Source organism: Tachypleus tridentatus, chromosome 4 (genome assembly GCF_004210375.1).
Source record: "Tachypleus tridentatus isolate NWPU-2018 chromosome 4, ASM421037v1, whole genome shotgun sequence".
Taxonomy (NCBI): domain Eukaryota; kingdom Metazoa; phylum Arthropoda; class Merostomata; order Xiphosura; family Limulidae; genus Tachypleus; species Tachypleus tridentatus.
Window position 1 is genome coordinate 34,815,021 of NC_134828.1, and position 15,489 is coordinate 34,830,509.

Here is a 15,489-nt window from a genome sequence, read left to right on the forward strand (position 1 = left end):
ACAAAAAGAAGAAAACCCTTCTGTTCTTCAATGATTTGTTTCTTTGGAATTAAGCACCAAGCTATACAATGGGGTATCTGTGCTCTGCACACCACGGGTATTGAAACCCAGTTTCTAGCAATGTGAGTCTGCAGACATGCCACTGTGCTGCTGGTGGACCTCTTCAATAAACCCCCAACAAGATGTCAGCCTTAGAATCTGAAGAGAACTTTCACTGCTCAAACTTATTGCAAGTTTAAATGCCTTCTCTACTTCCAATAGTAACATAACTAGTATTCAGTATATCATGAGAGACAGTTTTTCTTCTCTAATCTGAATCAAAATGGTATCTGACCTTGTAACCATTCAGAAATCAAAATTAATCTAAATTATCCTTTTTTCTTTCTAAAATGACTTTTCATTGTAGTATAAAACCACATTCATTTATCCTAATTAGCACTAAGTTCATAACAGCATATTTATAATTAAATTTTATTGCTCTATTGCCCGTGAAGCTGTGACTAATCACTGTCTGTGCACCTATAAGTTGTAAATCACTTGGGGAATGTGTGGCTCACATTACCCTATTGAATTACACTACCTACAAGCTACTACAACTAGTACAAGCAGTTCGTGTGATACTTCATGAACCATTTTTTATTTCATTCTTATTATTATTTATTTTCCTTAATCCAATATTAACTAACCTAAAACTATCCTTATTTTCACATTTTAGTTATTTTCATAGTTTATACATAAAGAATAAACATGAAAAACAAGAAATAAATTAGTTAATAAAATCTTTATTCTTAATCTCGTTTGTCAAAGAGAGTTAACCTTTTTTTTGAAAACTACTCACAGTATTGCAATTAATTTGCAATTTAATTAAATAATGCTGAAAACAGTATAGATCAATAACATAAAAAGTGGACAAATTCCATTACCTCTCAAAAATGTTCTGGCTTTCTAACTCTGTGACAACAGTTGTTACAATTTCATCCAAGCTAGTCATTAACTTTCTCATGGGGAAATTCAGGATTTTATAAAATATTGCCTTGTAGAATTAAGAACTTAACACTTATACCACTAAAATATGGATTCTCAGCTAATGTTATGCTATTCTAACTGGTATAACATGAATACAAATTAGTTTAATAAAAGTTTGAATATAAGACACTAAAACTTTGTATTATATGCACTAAAAATACCAGAGTGGATAGGGTTAAGCAACTTAATGATTTTCTAAGTATTGTGGAGATGTTAATAAGTATAATAGAATAACTGGTTCATGTGATATCCAAATGTCAGATATCAATCCAAGAGTAAATCATCCTGAAGTTGTTTCTTTGTTGTTCTTATAATTTTCCTTGAGTTGGTGGCAAGTAAACCTCACTCACAAATTGCAAATAAAATAATGAGTGCAGGTTGAATCCAACAACAAGAGAGATCCCATTGCAGGAACTAATAACAGTTATTTCTACACTAAAATATTACTTTGTGGATGCTTACTTTGCCACATAGGATCTGTTTCCATGCTGCTGTAGAGATACTGTAGAAACTTTTCAACCAGCTGTGCCTTTAAGAAACAAAACACTATTATAAACATGTTTCATTTCAGGCTTTATGGTTGTATCAGTAGTTAGTTAAAACTAATATCACTGATGGCAGACTTCTTTGACTTTCTAAAAACTTTCCTTTAAACTATTTGTATCCAAAATTGCTTATGGATCTGTCTTTTGTGTACAGGCTTTCTAGTAATATTTGAGTCGCATGAAAAGATGTAAACAAAACTTGCCATCAATACTAAACACTAGTGCTGGATCCATTATGTAATTTACATAGATGGTTCAGTTCTTTACACTTATCAAACAATTAATTCAATTAGATATAACAGTAGCTTAATTTATCAGACTATAATATTGTGAATCTAGTGGGTTATACAATCTACATATCTGTCACAAAAACCTACATAATGATGGAATATATGAAGGAATAACCTTCATATTAAGGTTACACAAGTAACTCTTGGCATACTTACATATCTTTATTTCAGTAAGCTACACCCTTCATATTATGGTTACACAAGTAACCCTGTTTTGAAATCAAGGTCTATTGCAATTCATTATGATAATTTTCTTTTACATCAAAAAAGGTATATTAATGTAGCAAGTTCAACCCTGAAAGCATAGGCTCCTAGACATTTCACGTGCTATCAAAGAATAATGGTTAAACAAAGATCTTTAATGTGCACTTAAAAACTACTCATTTGCATAAAAGTACACAAAATAAGAAATATATAATAATATATGGTTAATTAATTGTATTTTTTTTTTAAATCATAAAAAAGTTGTGATTGAAATTATTTAAATACCATAATATGGTTTATAACTGGAAAAATTTGTATGTATATGGTGCTTACAAAGAAAAATCCAATGTTTACAATGATTATTTTAAACACTACTTGTTCTAAAGAAACTAAATTTCAACAAAGCACAGATAATCCTAACCTTACTTTCTATTTAGGAAAATCTGGATATGCAGCAGAATGTTCCAGAAACAGTTACAGAAGGTGTTGAATATGTTCTGTGTCATTCTCAATTAGCACATCAAACCTCTTCTTAAGCAATAACACTACAAACACCATCCAATATGGTAAGTATTCTTCAATCCTCATAAAATTCTGTTCACCAATTTGCATATCATTCAAATGACCAATCTTTTGTTATCGAAAGAGAGAAAAAGTAATACTAAGCGAGTGTGTAGAAAATTGGTTTGAAATGCCCTGTACTATATGTTCACTTAAGAACCTCAATGTGCCTTTGATGAAATTTTATTTTCCTACAAAAACACATACTGTTTACGATATGGGGATTTTTGAACATTACTATCACAGAGTGATTATATATTTTTCTAATATCTTACCTTTTCATCAGACACTGTTAATGCTTGAAACTTACGAACAAACAGCTGTATATTTCGATCGTTCTTTTCCAGAAATGTACGGACACACATGGCAATCAGATACTTGGTACAAACATGTTTGTCTCTTTAAATATAACAAAATCAGGGAAGAAAGCATGACTTTATTTTAATAAAAACAAAATATTTTCTTTAATGCTAAAATTCAAATGCTAATATGGTTAAAAAAAGTGAAAAACATTAAAATATTTTTAATTTTTACTTGAAAACAACAGTCAACTCTAAGTTAGTCTTGCAGATACTTAACACTTACTTGTAATTACAAGTTATATACATTTTTCAACTAATGGAAGTATATGACAATGTCTCACTTATAATGTAAGCACATGATCTGTTTACAAAATGCAAAAGTGCCTGTTATATATATGTGCAATATTAAATGCCACTTTCATTTGACATTAATTTCACATTTCACTGCTGATATATTTCGTAGTCAGTTGAGCCCTACTTAATGGCACTAAGGTTGCCTTGATCATCAGGGATTTATCTGAATCTGAGTTAACCTGCCAAATTTCAGTCAATTCATCAGAATAATTTGCAATATCAAACGTGTATATATCAATATATATATATAGATGTAGTATATATTGTTTATACACATGAATCTTGTCATATTCCATTGATAACTCACCACACACCATAAAACATGAGACAAATATTTAAGAAACATAATTAATTATTATTCTGTAACTTCATTTTTAAGTAAATGTTTCCAAACCTAAACACATCTATTACAGTTATTAACTGTATATTGTTGTCCTAAAGTTCAAAATAGAAGTAATATAAATACAAGTGCTTTTCAATTTAACATTTTTTAACAAGGAGGTACAGCATCCATAAGGTTTATATAACATAATGGAAAAAGAACATAGAGAATCAGAGAGAAACAGTATCAAACCTGTTTGTGGGGTAAATCTTACAAGATTATTCTACAAAAGGAAAACTTACTTCAGCAGCAGTTACTTTTTTGTTAATTGTACTTCAAAGAAGGGCATTTTATCAAGTTACTAAAACTTTGAATCAATGACTTGTAAGTTGTCACCACATATTTTTATTCACTTGATTGAAAAACGTAGTCATAAAAACTGGTTTCTACAAATTACTGCTAATGACACAAGTCTTTCATTACTTCACTGAAAAGACAAGAAAAAATGTTCAAATTTCCACAGTTCAGTAATATTTATTAGGTGTTTTAAATCAAAGAAAAGTATGAATAAAACACAGAGTTATTTAGGTTTTACAGTGATACAACCTCAAATTTCAAACAGTGACTATGTGAAAAGTACCATTACACAGTGTAATATCTCAAACATTTTATACACAATAAACACATTTCTTTACAAACAACTGATCACACCGATAAATCCTGACTAAAAGCAAAAGTAGTCATTATTCAACAGTTTTGCCTTTTTGTTTTAAGTTTCCATTAAATAGTTTCACCTTGTACTATTTTTGTTTGTTTGATTTTTGAATTTTGTGCAAAGCTACACGAGAGCCATCTGTCCCTAATTTAACAGTATAAGACTAGAAGGGAAGGCAGCTAGTCATTGACACCCACTGCCAACTCTTGGGCTACTCTTTTACCAATGAATAGTGTGATTGACTGTCACAGTAACACAGTAACTTTCAACCTCTCCCTCTTGTGGACCACTAAAAATTTAAAAACAATTAGAAGTAGATAAACCTATAATACAAATCTCTGCTATGCATTAATGGATATAAGACCAAGAGATACGAAGGACACAGAATGTAGATAATTACAATTAAAGATGTGTAAGATGTTTGAAAAGCTTTAGAACTTTAATAATATGCACATTTATTCACAAAAAAGTCATATACATGTTTTTATTATATTTACATTGGATGTTTCTGAGAATAACAAATACAGTGTGGTGAAATACATATGTAAAAATGGCTGGTTTGGGTTAAGAAAATTTTTATGTAGAGAAGTGAACAACATTTCGACCTTCTTCAGTCATCGTCAGGTTCACAAAGAAAGAAAGAGCTAACTGACCAACAGCTGACCACATGTTTGAAGGAAGTTGTGTAACTGAGTATAGGTATGTAGAGGGCATGCTCAGATGTTTGATTATATTTATTAATATAGGTGTAAAGGTGTTCATTTGTATTGGTTTATTTTGGGCTTGAGCTGTTGTATAAGTAAGGCTTCTTTAATTTTGCATTTGTTTATGTTTGTTTATTTAGTATTTAGGCATTTCCTATGGTTATGTTGTGTTTATTTGATTTACAGTGTTCAAAAACATGTGAAGGTGACTTTTTGTGTTCTTTGAATCTGGTTTCCATTTTTCTACTTGTTTCTCCAATATAGTAGTCGTGGCAGTTATCACATTGTATTTTATAAATAATGTTGGTGTAGTGTTTGTCAGTGTAGTTTTTACATTGTATAGAGTTTAGTTTTGTGCCTGGTTTTTGAATAAATTTAGTATTAACTGGAATGTCATATTTTGTTGTTAGTTTTTGCCAAATGTTGGGAATATATGGTATGCAGCAGAAAAAATTAAAAATTAATATTTTCCAGAAACATCTACAAACAACATCTTAAACAATTTATTCAAAGAAGTTTCTCCCAAAACTACCAACATAATTTCATAAAACATAAAGCTAAAGAACAATCTTACAAAAAGAGACAATAATTCCATTAAAAACCTAAAACAAGACAAAAACATAAAAATTCTAAAAGCAGATAAGGGACATTCTATAGTCATAATGAAGATGAATGAATACATCCAAAAAATGAAGAACATGCTATCACACACAAACAAATTTAAACCAATACACACAAATCCAACAAAGACACATGAAATGCAACTAAACAAAATACTACTAAAAACATAAAAAGCCAAAACAATTTCAAAAACACTTTATTCCTACCTACGCAAGACCGACTATCGCACACCACAAATATATGGCATTCCCAAACCTCATAAACCAGATTGTCCACTACGACCAATAATGTCCACATATAAATCATTTAATTACAATCTTGGTAAATACATAGCATGGGCATTCTCAAGAAATGTAACATCAGCCAGCTCACTCATCAAAGACTCTTTTAATTTCAAGTCTACTCTTAATCAACTTAATCATAAAACCTTAATGGCCAGTTTCGATGTAATATCCCTCTTTACAGAAGTCACAACCTCTGATGCCTGCAAGATAGTCTTAGAACTCTATATTCGAGACCCTAGCCCTATCAATAGACATTCCTAGCAACCAATTAGTAACCCTCATAAAATTCACCACGATGAAGACAAACTTCATGTTCAACAACCACAACTATATACAAGCAAACGGCCTAATCATGGGCAACCCAGTATCACCAGTTCTAGCTAATATTTTTATGACACAAGTTGAAATACAAGCAATTAACATGGTATTACATCCACTGCTATACTGGTACAGATATGTAGACGAAACGATTGAGGGATTCTGATCTACAGAACACACACTTATTTTTTCAATCACATTAACTCTATACATACCAACATTAACTTCACATGTGAACAGGAAGAAAGCAATCAAATATCATTTCTTAACCTCAAAATTACAAGAACCAATACACAATTTAAAACAGGAATCCACCCAAAAATCACCCATACTGGACTATACATTCCTTGGGACTCAGCACATGAAACAAAACAAAAACTAAGAAACCAAATAAATACAGCCATAAAACTATGCTCACTAGATAAAATTAATGATGCATCAGACAAAATAAAAGAATACTTCATCAACAAGTTTCCTCCACAAACTGTAGAAAACATTATATGCACACACCTAGACAATAAGCAAAATCAACTAACAAAAGTAAATATATCCCACGAATTAAAAAGTCACGAAACCATATACTGCTGCATACCATATATTCCTTACATCACCAGAAAAATAACCAACATTTGGCAAAAACTAATAACAAAATATGACATTCCAGTTAATAACAATTTATTTAAAACCAGGCACAAAACTAAGGTCTATACTATGTAAAAACTACACTAACAAACACCACACCAACATTATTTATAAAATACATTGTGATAACTGCCATGACTTCTATATTGGAGAAACAAGTAGAAAAATAAAAACCAGATTCAAAGAACACAAAAAGTTACCTTCACACATTTTCGAACACTGCAAATCAAAAAAACACAACATAACCATAGAAAACACCCAAATACAAAATAAACAGACATAAACAAATGCAAAATTAAAGAAGCCTCACTTATACAACAACTCAAGCCCAAAATAACCAATACAAAGCAACACCTTTATACCTATATTAATAAATATAATCAAATGTCTAAGCACGCCCTCTACATTCCTATATTCAGTTACACAACCCCCATCAAACATGTGGTCAGCTATTGGTCAGTTACCTCTTTCTTTCTTTGTGAACCTGATGAAGACCAAAGAAGGTTGAAAAGTTGATTGCTCCTCTACATAAAAATTTTCTCAACCCAAACCAGCCGTTTTTACATATATATTTCTCTACAAGTGGGTTTTCTCATCATCACTGAAAAACAGTGTGGTATTCTTGGTAGAATGGAATGTTTGCACATTGGTTAATTAACCCTGCAGAACAAGAAGTTCAAAGTTTTGGTTGAAAGGAATGTTGATGTTTAAAGAGAAGAAACTAACAAGATTAAGAAGCAACTAAGCACTGTTTGTTTTGGTACAGCAGTGCATGGTCAGGATACACAAATATCAGCCCTGAATGCTACTGTTCTTATAATTCTCATTCCTTTTATAGCTGACCTATCACAAATGTGGGCTGTAAAAAGTGGTGTCTGTTCCAGTGGACAGTCATGAAAGTATCCTCCATACAAAGGTACAGCAGGACACAATGCAACTATCCAACGACAGAGCAGATAACATCCTTGACTAGACAAGATACAAACAGTAGCACTCAGGTTGAATTTTGCACATGACCTCAACTGGATTCAGTATGTCACAAAGTTAGATCTTGAAAATGTTTAAATATTGTGTAGATAAGAAGAATATTCTGTAGGAGAGTAGGACATTTGTATCCTCATACTACTAACTCAGATTAGTGACTGAGAACCATTGCCTAAATTACCAAGTCTCACCAAATTTCTAACACTTGTTCCAGCATCCTTACCTTACTATTCTTGAAGTTAAAGCATCTAGGTGTGCTAGTGTTGAAAGCAGTCCTTGTCTGCACCTTACTAAGTATGCTATGTATGGAGCCCGCCGTCTATAATCTTCCTTTAAGGATCGGAACAGCTTCTGACATCTATATAAATATTATGTAAATTAGGTGGGTTCAACCAGTTGAAGTGGAACTAATACAGAACTAACAGTGATAAATGCTACTTCTTACCTGACTTGTGAGAGATAAAAGACTGATCAGAAATACTATTTTTATTAGCTTTGAATTCTGAATCCATGGTGGACAAGTTGAGAGGAATACAGAGTGCTGAGGAAACAAATCTACAGTTTAAATGACTTTTTATCGAATTTTAGACTACATTTGGTTTATAATGCTTTGCCAACTTTCAGCATTTAAACTATAGCTCCCTCTAACTTGATGAGTAAAGTGAAATGGATGGCAATTGCCTGTTGTAAAAATATAAGTGTGAAGGATGATGTTTCAAATGTGATGTCTTCAGATCCTGAGATGAGTTCTTTCAAAACATCATCCACTACATATGTATCTTTTACAACAGGTAGTTGCCATTCATTTCAGTTCTCTCATCATGAATACTCTGCCTTAGCAATCTATCAAAGGATACTTCTGTTGTTTGTTTTAGTATCATACTGAGACAATGGTTAACCAGCACACTTTTTATAACATTTGTATGATTCATGACTTCCTGAAAACAAAACAAAAACCCCAGTTCAAGAAAGTGGTGGCAGTGAGAATTATATTATATTTTATTTTTGTAAGCAACAACTCTATTTATTATTTTATGCTAAAACTATATATTACCCATTATTGTCAAACATGTGGACACAACGAAGTGCTTCATGAAGGTGTGCCACAAGAGGTCTTTGATGCAGATTGATGGCTTCTGCTAAAAGTACCTTCAAAAATGGAACTAGCTCATTTTCTTGAGATCTTGAGTTTTCAGACATGTCAACAAGAGGAAAATTATGTCCTGGCCATGTGGATAGCCAAGGAAGAGTTTGGATGTCTGCTGAGCCTAAAACTATACGGAGCTTTCTTTTGGCATCATTAAAAATAAATGATGCCTCCAGGTTGGAAGAATCAAAAACAGTTGGTTCTTCATCAGCAGGCATTCCTTCTCTCTCTTGTACAGCTTGTTGTGACTGACCAACTTCCAAATGTGAAGAGATGGGATTTTTTCTGTATTTTGCCAAAATCTCATCACTTGTTTCTATGCAATTAAATAAAATACAGATTTACTCAAAAAAATGAAAAAAAAAAATAAAGATTCAAACACAGCAATCATTCTACCTGTTTTAAAGTAGTAGTAGCAATCTATTTTAACAATAAACTATCAAAAATAAGTGGACTGATATATTTCAGTATCATCTCTCACTACTTAAAACAGTGCCTACATGATACATCTATATTTCTTTTATTAAAAGTACCATAACAATAATATGGATTAAATCTTTACTACAACTTACAATAAAAAATAACAGAGAATAAGTAATGTTAATATAAAATCATGTATCTGTCACAGAATAACTAATATAAACCAACACCTGTGTTAACTCTATTAAGACCACATCCCCAGATCTACATGCAAATCTTAAAGTTTTACTTTCAATGAAAATCCACTTTCATTGGTAATAATTAGTAATATATCAACAGTTTTATTTTCAAAATATAACAGCCCATAAAGTGATCACACAAATAAATGTATAAAATATGTATCTATCTAACTTGAGCATAAAATCTGTCTAGAATGCTTACAAGATTTGCAATGCAGTTTGTAAATTACATTTAAATAAATTAGGGTGTTTTCACTATGCTGCACAAAACTAACATCTGTAGCTCTTCATCTCTAAATGAATCTTAACCCATAAGACATGGTCATTTTTATTTTGTAAGTGTAATCAAATATTTGATAATTATGTCTAAATAAATCAGCATAATTTCGATAAAATTAAAAAAAACTGTTTTATGCAAGTTTCTGCAAATGATGTTATGCAATCATGCCAACAGCCTTGACAAACAGACAATATTAATGTGATTTGCTCCTGGCCAATCATAGCAAAGAATGTATGTTAAGGAGCAGAATAATACCTTTTACGTACTTTTACAGATAAGAATAAAACTATTACTAGTTCACTGAAACACATAACCAGAGTGCACTTTATGCAAAATACATACTGCAAGTTAAATTTAAAAGATGACACATTACCACAGAGAGAAAAAGTATATAATTTTTATCCTCATAGAATATCGGTTCCATAAGTGAAAAAAAAGTAAAATAATAATTCTTTCTTAAGCTCACCTTGGTATGATGGTCTAACTTCTTCAGAATAAGCTCGCTGTAGTTGGCGATAGGTTGTTCGCTCTTTAGATTCCGTCAAACCAACATCACTGTTACCACCTATTTATGTATAATAAATATGTCATTGTAAATTATTTTATAGAAAGATGTAAATACTACACAGTAGGAATAAAAGACATTTCGCTACAACCATGTATGAAAATTATTACTCAAATTTGTTTAAATTAAAGGGTTGTTAATGAAAGGTATCTCTATTGTATTACTCAAACAATCACTAAAGCTACAAATATGACTCATTAATACAATAGCAATAATCTCCAGGAATGTATATAGACACAATGTTTATATTTCAGAAAACCTTTTGTTTTATATATATACCAAAATGAAGTGTACAAAAGGAATTAAAAGAAAAAAAAACACTTAACAACATTATAGAAATATCCTTTTTTCATCAAGAAGAATCCAGAGTCTACTTTTACAAATATTTGTCAATAGGTTCTAAGGTGAACTCCTTCAATGGAAAGGGTCTTTGCACATGAATCTCCTTACAGTATAAGCAAAAACTTCAGCAAGAATGTGTACCCATAACAAACTATCAAAATGATCAAGAGGGATAATCTTATTCATATCAATTTTATGGAAAAATTGGTTTTGAACTGGCTCTAATACACATCTTATGGTGAAAATACATCAAACCTACAATCGGTCTTAAAAGAACAGAGTTTATCAAATTTATTGAAATGAAATTCAAGGCAGTATTTCCCCACTCTCTTCAGAGAAGTCACATTGAAAATGGCTATTAATTTGTTTTTAAAAACTGTATGAAAGTTACATATACAAGCTACAATAGTTAGTTACAATTGTTAGATCTTGAAAGTACTGCTAGAAGAAAATGAAATAAATTTTTTTGGAAGATATTTTCAATTTGTGCAGTAATAATGCAACAGGTAAAACAATACTACAGCAACATAAATACTAAATGCAAAGTTTTTTTCATAGCAGCTGGTTGTTAAGTACAAATGTATGCAAAGGGTTAGTTGTGCTGTGCCCAATAATGTATTGAAATCTAGTTTTTAGCATTGCAAGACTTCAAACATACTGCTAAATCATGATGAGGTCTGAGAAAATGAAAATATTCTATTTTCAAACACATTCTGTTGATATTTGATAAATGTTAATTGAGTAACAATGTATATCCTAAAAATACTTCAAGAAATATGGAATCTTATCAATGTAAATAATCTAGTCTACCAAGTAAGGTATGAGATAACACAAATAAGATGCTAAAAGACTTGCATCAAAATTCCTTCATAGAAAATCTGTATTGTATGTAATTGTCACAATACTACACATTATCAAGTATAATTTCAATTACTTCCACTAGTTCTTGTATGTTTGGATCATAATTAATAAAGCAATAATATAATTGATATTAAAGTAAGTGTACAAAAACATGCACTTTCTTATAATATACATGAATTTGATTCATGGATTCATAGCATAAATGATAAAAGACTATGTTTAAGTCTAAAAACTACTTGCAAACACCTAATACACTTTCATATTGGATCTGTGAACCTCTCACACTTTAACTGGACAAAATCATCTATGGCAGAAAAATATTTCTTAAAAAACAAATTTAATTTCACAACTCATCTTACATTAATTATCAAATTGAATTAAATTCTCTACAAACAACTTTTGAGAAAACACTTTTTCTTATGTTGCAAAATGTGTACTGTACAACGGATCAGTTTGCATGCAGTTTTAATTTTTAACATTGTTGTTACCTGGCAGTTTTTTTTAAATGTCAAGACAACCATTCTGAGAAGCTTTTTTTTACATTAAAAATATGTTTACTTCATTATATAACAAAAAGTATTCTACTTCTAATTCTTCTGATTTATATTCTCATGATTTATGAAATGTAATTATTTTTCATTCAACATTTAAAGTAACACTTAGGCAATATGAATTACAAATTAAAAGGCAAAATAACATATATCACTTGAATGGCATGTTGTTTCATGTTGTTCTCCAGGCCTTTGCTTCCTATTTTTGGGTTTGAATGTAAATTTGAAACTAGACAACTTGAAAAAACTCTTCCTATGTTTATCTCGATCTTCTCCATTTATCCCCTCCTGTATTAAAAAAGAGAGAGAGAAAGACTAACATCTCTTAAAAAAAAACCTTTTATGAAATAAAATTCCGGTACTTTTACAAAGGCCAGATAACAAAACTTGACAAACATCTGCAATCACAAGAAGCAGCAAAACAAAATATACTGTACTTTTACTGAGCAAAATGCATTGTACCATAAATTAGACATTTGATAACATGTACTTTAATATAAAAATAATTAGATGACCAATATATTGTGGCTACACTTTTTTTTTTTTTCTATCTCTTTAGGCAATTATAATTCCATTTTGAAGTGGTGTTATTTGTGTAAGCATTCTCCACAAACTGTTTGGCTTTGATTAAAAAAAAAGTGAGGTTTTCAGAGTTCTCCACCATTAGAAGACTAAAAAACTGTCTTTCTCTAAATGTATTCTCTTACACTTTAATTTCTTAATTTGTTCTGGGAGAAGTAATATGTTTTTGATTTTATTTGTACTTTAAAAATATAACTTTCAAATGCTGTACAGTTGCTCAGAATAAACAGGGCCAAGAATCTTTAAAATGGAAACTGGGAATGAACAGTAAACAGTATGCAAAATCGTTAATGAAAAGAAGTGTGATATGCTATGTAATGTAGACCATTACAAGTCTAAAGTGCCAAGTGAAACCAAGTACAAATATGCAGAGCACAAATAATGAGATTATTAGGTCAGCTGGTTAGCTCTGCAGTTTTGAGTGAAACAGATGCTATATTTCATACTAGTTTCATATCTCAGTGGATTAACTCACTAGGTTTGTAACACATAGCTTGACACATGATAAATATTTCCTGCACAAAAACATTTCACATCAAGTCAGTGGCTTAAAAAAGGTAACACAGTCTGGTGAAATAAAAAATACTTGAAGTAGAAAGTGCTGTATTTCCAGAAGATGGAATTTTCAGTGAACCATTAAAAATTAAGCACAATTGTAAGTTTTTTTTTAAATTAACTTGCAGTGAAAGCCTTGATAAAGAAAACTAAAGCTGACAAAGAAACACTGAAACAGGACGTTAAGTACTGGTATGAGTCAACAATCTCAATATGAAGTTCATAAAATCAAGTCCATGACAGATCTACATTATATACTGTGAAATACTGCTGAAGAAAAGTTGACATACAAAAGTCAAGTAAAACATGAATGGTGAATTACTAGTTCTACAACTACTTATTAGTTCTCAAGTTCAACAGACAGAGAAAACAAACAGTTAAGGAAATTAAAACAATGTTTTAGGTTTCAAAGACATGTGGATGGTTTTCTAAGTAAGATAAATTTCTCTAATTAGTGATGAAACTATTGTTTAGAATATACACTGATCAGCACATGAAAAGTGAAAAAGCTACAACAAAGGTTTGACCTTACTGAATGTCTTGTGAATGAGAGTCACTTTCTAAGGTTATCTTGGTAAATGGTTGTAACTATACATAATATATACATATGAAAGTCCACCAATCTGGATGTTTTTAAAGTGTCTCTACATGAAAACTTCTTTTAATGTGGCTTAATTAAATGTCATTTAATGCCACAGCACATAGAAATAAGATTAAATAAACAGAGTAGAAAACAAGAAACCAGAATATTCATGTAGTTGAGACATTTCAAGATGTGATAGTTGAGATGTTTTTCTAAGCATGTAGATATACAAACTGCAATTGTTTAATTTTGAATTAGAATTTCATTAAATGCATGACAGTTTGAGAACTGTAGTTTATGGGATACTTCACAATGCATGATAATAATCAAGGGTGTAGAAAAATATCTTGAATTTTATGTATACAATTTACTAAACAAAGTTTCAAAGATTGCATGAACATATGATGAAAATGTTGTGTACGAGTAATGGCACTAACTTTGTTTTACAAAACTTTTAATGTTAGTAGCATTATAAAAATGTATCTCTACACTGTGTTTGTGTGAATTACATATACGTGCAAATATTTGTAAGATTGTTTTACAACCACAAAATAATATTCTATCCTATGCACATCATCCACAAGTCAAACTTGTGTACCTCATCAAAAACTATGCTTTTATTAACTTCTTGAGCATACATCTATCAACTAAAATATATGTTTAATTTTTAGCAACAAACTAAGAGATAACTCAGAAAAAAAAAAGCAGTCACCTTAAAGCATTTAACAAGTTTCACGTGCATGTGTGTCTTACGTTGCAGACAAATAGTCTGCAATTGTATGTTATGCAATGACCTCTAGTTTGTTTGGTAATGCGATACATCAAATATTCCCCATCATATCCTACAGTGAATAAACTTGACAGAGTACACCCAAAATCTTTTGCAAGAGCATCCATCAATGCTGTTTAAAATGTTTGAGTAAAACAGCACTCATTATCTTTTCATAAAACCATCAAAACATCATTAAAAATGAAAGTATACTAGTTTTTCACTATAAAGTTTTGTTTTTACAAATTAAACATGTGAACATGAAATGGACCTGAATAAGGAAAGCTGTAAATTTCATAAAAATTCTCAAAAATACTTACAATTAAGAATAAAAAATTAAACTGGATGAATTTCACATTAATTACAAACAAACTATTTCACAATGTGTTGTTCTGGCTGAATAAGAGTTTTTAAAAATATGTCAATAACTTCTACCGTACCACATGATGGAGTTGTGGTCATTAAGAGGACTATCCACTGAAAGTTTTCATATTAAGTTCAATTATACTTTAAAACTCCTATCGTGATTACACCGCTTGTAAGTTAACATATTTATATATGTCTTACAAAATTCTTTAAAATACTCTATAGCATCTCACTAAAAATTAAAAAGTTAAGAACAGACAGATGTGTTGGAACAGAAAATTAAAATACCAAAATGGAAAAGTATGAAAGAAGAATTCAGGAGAAAAAGTATAGATTAAAGAAATACAGTGAAAATAC

General features: G+C 30.6%; 1 protein-coding gene across 11 annotated transcripts in view; it reads right to left on the reverse strand.

Moving 5' to 3' along the window:
- Positions 1 to 15,489, reverse strand: part of Gapvd1 (GTPase activating protein and VPS9 domains 1) — an 85,560-nt gene that overhangs the window by 10,927 nt on the left and 59,144 nt on the right. For all 11 annotated transcript variants that reach the window (XM_076497638.1, XM_076497639.1, XM_076497633.1 and 8 more), the window contains 6 exons: positions 12,433 to 12,565; positions 10,425 to 10,523; positions 8,927 to 9,335; positions 8,096 to 8,230; positions 2,902 to 3,025; positions 1,489 to 1,555 (listed from right to left, as the gene is read on the reverse strand). In XM_076497638.1, the coding sequence (XP_076353753.1) occupies positions 1,489 to 1,555; positions 2,902 to 3,025; positions 8,096 to 8,230; positions 8,927 to 9,335; positions 10,425 to 10,523; positions 12,433 to 12,565 (967 nt within the window). The remainder of the gene's footprint in view (positions 1 to 1,488; positions 1,556 to 2,901; positions 3,026 to 8,095; positions 8,231 to 8,926; positions 9,336 to 10,424; positions 10,524 to 12,432; positions 12,566 to 15,489) is intronic.